Genomic DNA, 10,027 nt, shown 5'->3' on the forward strand with positions numbered 1-10,027 from the left:
GTGTGTGTGTGTGTGCGTGTGTGTGTGTGTGTGTGTGTGTGTGTGTGTGTGTGTGTGTGTGTGTGTGTGTGTGTGTGTGTGTGTGTGTGTGTGTGTGTGTGTGTGTGTGTGTGTGCGTGCGCGTGTGTGTGTGGGCAGTGTGAGTGATGTGTGACCACGTTTGAGGGGCGAGGACATTTACTGTGACACCATTCTGTGACAGAAGGCTGACTGGGAGGGCAAATCTGTCAACCACACACACACTCTCACACCCCCATACATGCGCACCCATGCACCGTGTCCTCCGGCGTCCTTGTGGATTGGATGCATACCGTGAACGGGTGTGGGTGGGTGTGTGCATTGCTATGGAGGAGGTGTGTGTGTGTGTGTACACCGTGCTGTACAATGTTCCAGCGTGTCCCGTTCGTCTCTCTGTGGGTTATTAGTGAGCAGAGGGACAGGTGTGACTCGGCCTCCCTGCTGTACCTACACATCCATAATAATCCACCCTGCCAGCCTGTACAGTTATGCCTCCCTGTAACCCAATAAGACTTGGAAGTATTTAATGCTATTGGAAAAATAGCAGATCTACAAGCTCATAGCGCAGCACTGAGTCCCACGCTATGAGCTTGTAGATCTGCTATTTTTTTATTTATTGTGAAGGTGACATGCGTTTGGCTTCTTCTTGGCGTCGGCTGGCAATGGCGAGGACAGATTTCTACCCCGCTGAGACAAAGACGAATACTTCTGTCTTGTTGGTGGAAAAATGTCTGTTGTGATGGAAGGCAGGTAATGGGACACCTGCCCTCTAAGTGTTCTGGTCATTTGAGGTTTTGGAGTAAACCTTTACAGAGATGGACGGGCGGCTTTTATAAGTTACATTGCTCATCGATGGAGCTCCATGCAAAATGTTTATACCAAGTGGTGTAAAGTAACTAAGAACTTTTACTTAAGTACTGTACTTAATTACAATTACAATTTACTTTTACCCAAGTTCATTTTGAATTCTGGACTTTTTGTATTTCTATATTGCAGAATTGATACTTTTACTACAACCACTAAGTACAACCACTGTTTATTCCAAGAGAAGGAAGCGCTGCATGGTTCCAGTGGTTCACTCAATGCGTGCTCTTGGAAGGTATATTTGAGAGGCAGACTCAGTGGGAATTGATAAATAAATAAATATACACAAAAGAAAACCATATTGATTCAACCTGGCCTAACTAGCAAAACTTTCCCAATGTTAGTTCATTACTTTACCCCGCTAACTTGCTTTTGTTTTTTAATTGGTTTACTCTTTCAGTTATTATGCCTTTGTTTTCATTGTTTCATTGTTCTTGTTTAAAATATTGCGCTCTGCCATAGTATGGCAGTATAGAGACCAGGATTACAGCATGTTTTTTGTGAGGGTACCGACCCTAGGGGACACAGGGAGAACATGCAAACTCCACACAGAAAGGCACTTTCGCTAACCCCACCTAGGGTGTGGGCACTGATGATGCGGAGGAGAGAACACGCGTCCCCGGCGTGAATCGAACCCAGGACCTTCTAGCTGTGAGGTGACAGCGCTAGCGACAGCGCCACCGCGTCCTCCTCTAGTTAACCCTTTATTCTGTGGTTGTTTTCAACGCTTGCAACATCCTTGAAAATATATATATTTCACTCGTGAATTATTGAATATTGGACTACTTTTAGGTATTCGAAGTTGAATACTTTTAGATATTTGAAGTCGAATACAAAAATAATGCCCTAACATATACTGTATGTTTGGAAATGTGTCCACCAGAGGGTGCTGAAAACATTATATTTGTGGTTCAACTATGTACACCTCTGGTTTGTTGACATTGTGACATCCGTGACATCACCTCATCAAAGATCAAACCCTGGATATCCATACATGGAAATGACTGGATCATCACCTAGATCTCGATATATGGAGCTGACCTCTACATCTGATTCCCAGATGATGCCCTGTTAGGGCAACCACACTAATAGAATCCCTTTTATGCCCATAAAAGTCGACAAGGACTGAGAGGCAGATACTGACACGCACATCTGGGGTCTCACAGCACACGGTTGGTTCTACAGACAGGGATATCCATATATGGGCATAAAAGGGATTGTATGTATGATGTCAGACGTCATAGGACTTTCACATAACGAGTGACGGAATAAGCATGTCTGGGGTCTCACAGCACACAGGGCTGTGAGACTTCCCTGCCGTTACTTCCCTGCCATTACTGTACTTGCACAATGTACAGTTGCGTGACCTCGCTTTTCACCCTTAGGCGTCTTACTAGTATATTGTATATCGGTGGAAACCTCGTATCTCCAAGTTTCAAGTGTGTACGTTCTTTCGCAAAGTAAAGCCATGCTTCATCATACAAGGCTGTCACACAAAGGTAGTGAAAACAGCAGATCTACAAGCACACAACGCCTCGCGGTGCGAGGCGTTGTGTGCTTGCAGATCGGCTGTTTTCACTAGTTTAAATCATTTTTAAAATGATAAATGCAAAACAAACGGTTTTGGACATAACAAGGTTTTCATCGGACAACGACGATATATATTTGTAATGTAAAACACTGCTATACAAGTAAAGTCTAACACTGTCCCGTGCAGTCAGTCACAGCAGGCCCCTTTACCCCCCACAGCCCCTTCACCAGACCTGGTAGACCTGCACAGTGGAGTGCTGCTGTGAGGTAGATGGCAGCTGTAGATGGCAGGGCTTTCCCTGAACAGCTGCCAGTATTATTTGGTTTTGTGCAGACAAAGCGTGAATGAACCAACAACCGAGAAAACTCTGTGAGCTCTGACAGTTACAACAATCTAAAGCCAGCAGGAAACCATTCTGAAGCCTTAAGCGCAAGAAAACAATACATCATAGTCCTGGACCTCTCTGTCCAATCTTTAGATATCGACAGTGTAGTTACTGTGTGTGTAGTTTGTGAACGAAGGCCCACAAATCACTGTGTGGTGTTGAGTGGTGAAGCTGCTCTGTACATACTGACTGCTTGTTCATATCCTAGCGTGGTGGTCTATATGCCTCCTTTGAACAAATGGAAATGGTGATCTTTATGATCTTTATAAATGCTTCACCCATAACAACAAGCTCACAATGCGCATTGTATCTACAACGCGCGTTGTTGTGAGCTTGTTGCTTTCTCAGTTAGAAAAAAATAATAAAAAGGTTATCGAAAAAACATATATATATCACATATTTGTAGGGTAGTATGAGTCACCAGAATTTTTCAATGAATCTATCATGGTTAAAAAGGAGTATGAAGTTACAATGGGATTTTATATGAAGGGGGTGTTTCTGATAAAATGAATATTAAATATCTAAATACTGAATCAAGCAACTTAAAATCTGTCGAGGGTAGTCACAAAAGCCCGATTAGATGATAAAAATACCAACATTTTTTTTTTTTTTAAGTGAATTTAAAAAGTGACTTTAATATTCCATACTGTACAATTCATGGACTGGGAATATTTTTTTACAACCCAAATCTTGCATTAAAGATTGGGGTCTGCAGCCAGAGACATCTAAATTTGTCAGTCCTTGACATGAAAAGGTTTGAGAAACAATGGTGTAAGCTGGCGTAACAGTACAGTGCTATTGTCCTTGGTGGTAAACAGTGAAAGGATTGTGTGGCTGTTATCCAACACTGTGGCTTCATGTTAACGTACAATCAGCACATCTGATGGGATTATCAGAAGAACAACAGATTAGAATGTGGCTCTGAGCAGATTATCACCCTGACAATCATATTAATATTGTGAACTACTGGTCACCTACTGTATGTACTGTACTACTCTCTCCATCACATATAATCCTGTGTCTGTGTGAATGTGTGTGTGCGTGCATGTTTGTGGGGTTAGGGTATGTGGGTTGTTTTAATATGATCTTCACGTTGAGTGACCAGTGGCCTGTGCCAAGCCTAGTCAGGGATCAGTGGGTTGTGTGTGTGTGTGTGTGTGTGTGTGTGTGTGTGTGTGTGTGTGTGTGTGTGTGTGTGTGTGTGTGTGTGTGTGTGTGTGTGTGTGTGTGTGTGTGTGTGTGTGTGTGTGTGTGTGTGTGTGTGTGTGTGTGTGTGTGCGCGTGTGCGTGTGTGTGCACTGTGAGGGCGTTGGTGTAATTACATGGACGGGTGCACGCGAGACACACAGATGGACACAAGTCGTATACACCACAGGTCACAGCCAAGGGTACATGAACAAATACTGTGTGTGTGTGTGTGTGTGTGTGTGTGTGTGTGTGTGTGTGTGTGTGTGTGTGTGTGTGTGTGTGTGTGTGTGTGTGTGTGTGTGTGTGTGTGTGTGCGTGCGTGCGTGCGTGCGTGCGTGCGTGCGTGCGTGCGTGCGTGCGTGCGTGCGTGCGTGCGTGCGTGCGCGTGCGTGCGTGCGCGCGCGTACATGAGTGCGTGTGTTTTATAAAAAAGTGTATGTGTGCTGGATGCAGAGAGAGGAGGATTCTGCAGGTCTCCATACAGCGATGATAATGACAACAACAACAACACAAAAACAATAAGTTATTATTGACCTGCAGTAGTCTCTACAGAAACTTCCTGAAATTGACTTTTCGTAGAATCTTGGGGTGTCGTTCCATTTGGGTTCATAGATCTAAAGTACACACAGAAACATGCACACACACAAAGACTCCACTTTAACTCTAACTCTCTCTCTCTCTCTCTCTCTCTCCCTGCGTTCCCACCCAGGTTACCAGATCTCCTACAGGCTGGACAGTGGGGACCCCCAGCGCTGGACCACGGTGGAGGTGGGCTCCACCGGCCGGCAGTTCACGGTGACCGGCCTGTCCCCGGAACAGACCTACCTGTTCAGACTGACCGCTCGCTCCTCCCTGGGCTGGGGAGAGGCCCAGGAGGCCCTGGTCATCACCACCGAACGCAGAGGTACGTGCACATATACCTGCACACATCTACTTGTATGTTAGGGAGGGGACATTTAAAGGGTTATACTGTATAGAAACAAACAAAAAAAAATCGCTATCCATTTCAGACTATTAGCAAAACTAATAGTAATATTTAAATTATAGTCTAATTTTACGCTTCCAATAGGCTAAGGAAGATACTCAGAATGAAAAATCTGCAACACTCCCACCCCCATGTTTTCAGTTTTCTTATTTTTTCCTCTTAGACCCACTTTCATCCCTGTTTAGAAAACAGAACGCCGGTGTGTGGGGCTCCTTTCACACCGTTGCACAAATCACTGATTGGGACTTGGCCTGAGAAAAAGAAAAAGCTCAGTAATGAGATTTCGTCTTTGTTTTGTGCTTTAATCCGTGCAAAACTGTCTGAAACTACCAAAGGTAGGCGGTTCAAAGGCAATACCGTAACTGATTTTTGTGCCAAGTTTGGAAGCAATTATGGGCTAACTGGTCTGCTAGGAGAGGCACTCTGAACACACACAAAATCCACCCTTTTCTAGTAGTATACATTTGTTTTCCAACGTTAGCATCATCCAATCAACCGCAAATTCACATATTGATTCCCTTATTACACATAGACGCCATTCAGAATATGTGACAGAGTTTCAATAACTTGATTATGGTCATGATGCAGACAATGAGGAGAACATGTGCTATACCACTGAGTATAGTTGGAAAGACCTGTAAGCTTTAACTGTAAAAATGTCTGTTTTTGAATGTTGTGTGAAAGACAGTATGATCATGCAGCAGTAAAGCAAGCAAGCTTTCTTTGTAGTTTTAAACCAGTCCAGTATTGTTGCTGTTTCTGTCGCATGTGACAAGGTACCTCTGTGCATTAACTGGTGATAAATTGTTCTGTTTCAATAACGATAGCCCTTACTGAGATCAAACGGTTGTTTATTGCAAGCGAAGGTCACAGTTAACCATGAGAAATGTCACAGCTTATCCGCGTGTAGACGGACATGTACACATTTTTACAGTCTATGGGTTTATAATGTCCTCAGTGTCCGAGTCAGGTTGAACCCAGTCCAGGGATACTAAGTTCTTAAAAAGAGGTCATTGCTGTCGGGCCATTCTGATGAGACCCCTGATATCTATCTTACAATTGGGCTTTATTCTGAACCCCTGGAAACTTGGCTCAGTCTCTCTTGCCAGGGGCACTTTATGCTGTTTCTTATGCAGAAACAGAGAAGATCTAGCAAGTTCCCTGACAGTCTTATCAACCTTGTTCAGCATAATGTATCCGGGCCAGCCTTGTGGCATTATATCCACTCCAAGTTTGGTGCACCAAATCCACCTTCTCTCTCTCTCTCCCCTGAACCCAGCCCCTGTTTGGGCTGGGAGATAATCCCTCTGTCTGGTCTGGTCTGGTCTGTTTGTAACACTGGCTCACCAAGCCAACTATTTTGTCATTTAGTTCACTTAGTGCTTTGAATGTTAGGTGGACGTTGCAGAAAATGTGTTGTTCTCTAGACAAGGCAACCTGCCTAATAGCCTCCAACTTCATCAGCAGAGTGGTAGTGGTGAAGCATCAATCAGGGGTAAACTCAATAACGATTTAATCAACCTGCTATGTTAAATCTATGGCCAAGGTAGCTAGGTACTGTAGCTGTACTGTATGTCTCATGCAGGTCATACTCACAAATAGGTTCTGAGTTGATTGTAAACTCAGGCTAAGGCTTTTGTCAGCCTTAGTTTTATAGTAGTGATTTCCCTCAGTTCAACTCTGGAAGAGAACAGGACACTTTGAGTGTTGAACCTGTGGACCTGACCAGTCCAGAAATGCCTCTGCTCCAGAAAGCATGTTCTTAATAACACTCTCCTCCCGAGATGCCAGCGGTACATCATCCTGCATAGCCCTGTACAGGGTTTGGGGAAAACTTTGGGTGGGACACGCACAACCACTTAATCCACTCATTGATGGCAGGTACAAAATGAATGGCCCTCCATGGGCAGCCTGTTTTGACGCCTGCTTGGAGAGGTATACTGGGTCTGTGAGTTGTTTTCCTTAGATGACTGTGATGTATTGTACACATACTTAAATTATTGGTCAGAGTACCAAAAGCATCACGAAGGTCTAGGAAGACAAGACTTGCGTTTGAAATAATCTATCCCAGTTTTAAGACAAAATACATTAATTTAGCCCTTGTCTGTTGATGTTTGCCTTCTGCTTTGATGACAATATGTTACTGTCTATCAACCAGGGAAGCACACAAGATGGGACACATTTTATGAACGCTTTTGTAGATGATGGTTAGGAGAGAAATACCTCTCCACATTGATGGATTGTCAGGTATATTGTCTTTTTTGGGGGAATCGGTGAGTCATTGCTCCTTTCCAGGACTCAGGCGTAAAATCGTTTTTCACAAAACCGTGCAGTCTTGTGGCTTTCATGTGTGACTCCATCTTAGCAACTAGCCCTGTCATATGGCAGGCTGTGTAAAACTTTGTCTCTCTACTTCATGAAGAGAAAAGTGGGAGGTGTCGGGATAGTTAGCCGGTTGAAGTCGTTGCAGGCTATTATTATTCGAGGGTGGCAAATGCAAGTGGGTCACTGATCAATGTGCTGTGACATTTATTAGGGCAAATTTTGTCATTTAAAATGATCTGGATCGCGTTTGATCTTCTGCGTTGCCACGGGAAAACAAGCTTATTCCTATGCTCACTCGTTTGCGCTGCTCCTGGGTTGTACTGGAGCTAAGCCGGGGCTGAATTATGTCTCGTACGAAACATAATTGCATCTCGATCCAATTATGCAGCGGAAGATGGACTCGGAACCTCAGGGGTTGGTTGTTTGAGAGGAAACTTTCTTAGGATACGCACCGCTATTTTCAGCATTGCGAAGCATAGCTGCTAGATGCCGCTCTTAAAAAAAACACACCGTTCTATAACTTAACTAGGCATATCCATTTTCCCGGGTCTCCGGAATAAGCGAGGCGCCTCTCAAGCAGTCGCCTCGCGTTAAGTCAGACGCTTGAAAGCCCTATCGCCGTCCCAGAAGGCTGTCCATTGTTCCTCAGATGCACACACACACACACGCACACACACACACACACACACACACACACACACACACACACACACACACACACACACACACACACACACACACACACACACACACACACACACACACACACTACACTACACCGATACAGGATTTGATATACTACAGTATCCCTTTCGCCATGGAGAAAATGCTTACTGAGAAAACTTACTTTGATGTAAAACCCAATCCTACAGCATTTATGGCCAGAATCCCCTAGACAATCCCCCCACCCGATGTGTGTGTGCGTGCCTACGCATGCACCCACACACACACACACGCACGCACGCACGCACACGCGCACACGCACACGCACACACGCACACACACAGCCATACTTCACTTTGAAATAACATTTTTATTTTTAGCTCACACACACATCATCTGGTGAACCTCAAATGCCACCCCCACCAATCACAGCCATTCAAGGTTCCTGTCATCGGTACTGTTCACATTTGTTTTCATATTTCTAACAAAACCCCTACCGACAGGTACAAAGGGGAAAAAGGCCATGAATTGCTGCTGGGTTAACATAATGTCCTCTGGTCAGCTAGTGTTTGAGACTGCTGTTGACCTCCTACTGAAGTGGATTGTCAGAATGTATAATCCCTGCCAAAGTGAAATGTTGCTTTGAACAAGCAGGTTCCTATTCCTAATCCTTTGTTTTACATTTCCTGCCCTATTGGTCGCCATTTTATTGTCAATTTCCGCTGTAAATTGTTTAATAAAGCCTTGAATTGTTGGATTAAAAGTTAAAGAATAAAAGTGGATAAAAGCATTGTCATAAAATAGTTAAAAAGGTGACGGTCTAATTGACACATTTCTTTGTTGAAAATTCCCGGATCATGGTTTGAGCTCTTCCAGTCCAAGCGATCAGTTATGGCCCTGCATTGTAACTGAACAGGAGGATATCCCATTATAATGTTATCATCATTATCAGAATCTTCTGTCTGTAGTTTCCTGTTCCAGCTCAGTGGTCTAATGGTCCATCCTCACCCAGTGGACCTAATAGAGATTTCTCTGTGTGACGATGACCAGGCTTCAGACTTAACCCATTTAGGCAGAGAAATGATTGAATGCTTTAACCAGTGAAAAATAGCAGATATACAAGCTTACAGCGCGGCACCAAGTGAATATTATGTATTTTCAAAGTGAACGTTTGTAACTCAAATTTTGCTCCTGGGTGGTCCCTGGAACTAAATATTTTGAGATGGGGGTCCGTGGTCAAATAAATATAATTTTGGGGGTCCTTCACATGAAAAGGTTTGAGAACCACTGACATAGTAGTCTCTAGAACAGACTAACTGAGCTCCAGTTAAGTGAAAAGGAGCTTTTCTTTGACGATGGCTGGCCAGATTGCTGACATAGACATAGGTTTTTCAAAAATTCTTAGAAGGATTCAAAAGACACTTATAGAATCGGGTCAAAATTCAAATTTTCACGATTTTTCAAAATAGCAGATCTACAAGCTCGCAGCGCGGCACTCGGTGCCGCGCTGTGAGCTTGTATATCTGCTATTTTTCAATACTTAAAGCATAAAATAATGATACACAAAATGTGTACCCGTTCTAAATGGGTTAATCCCCCTGAAAAGAGAAAATTGGCATTCTTTTTTCCTTTCTCACTTTTCCTTGTCTTTGTCTGTGTGAGTACTACCGCAAGCGCAGTAGTTGCAAAGCAAAGGAGTGCGTTAGTCCTTACACCGTTGCTGGGGTGCTCAGAGGAGATGGTAAATCGATAACCCGTGTGAGTCATGTAACTGCTTTGAAGAGCGGCACTGTTATTATGACATTACCATAAGAACAGAGAGATGGAGGGGGGGCATACTATGGCGACACACAAAAGTATAAAAAATAACAGATAGATGGGTGCATGGTGGTGCAGTCGGTGGCGCCTCACAGCTTAAAGGTCCTGGATTTGATTCCCGCCCCTGTCAGGTGATAAGAACCGGGGGAAACTCCTCCCTGTCAGGTGATAAGAAGCGGCTTGGGGCTCTCTCCAGGTTGGCAGAGGGAGAGTATAGCTCCCAGGATTACGGCTTAGGCAATTGACACCA

The 10,027-nt window shown here is 44.1% G+C and overlaps 1 protein-coding gene across 1 annotated transcript in view; it reads left to right on the forward strand.

Moving 5' to 3' along the window:
- Nucleotides 1-10,027, forward strand: part of LOC308282129 (protein sidekick-1-like) — a gene marked incomplete at both ends in the record, with an annotated part of 370,021 nt that overhangs the window by 346,602 nt on the left and 13,392 nt on the right. The window contains one exon of the mRNA XM_080722473.1: nucleotides 4,696-4,890. Coding sequence (XP_080578599.1) covers nucleotides 4,696-4,890 — 195 coding nt within the window. The remainder of the gene's footprint in view (nucleotides 1-4,695; nucleotides 4,891-10,027) is intronic.

Source organism: Nannobrachium achirus (genome assembly GCF_963921795.1).
Source record: "Nannobrachium achirus genome assembly, chromosome: 3".
Classification (NCBI taxonomy): Eukaryota; Metazoa; Chordata; class Actinopteri; order Myctophiformes; family Myctophidae; genus Nannobrachium; species Nannobrachium achirus.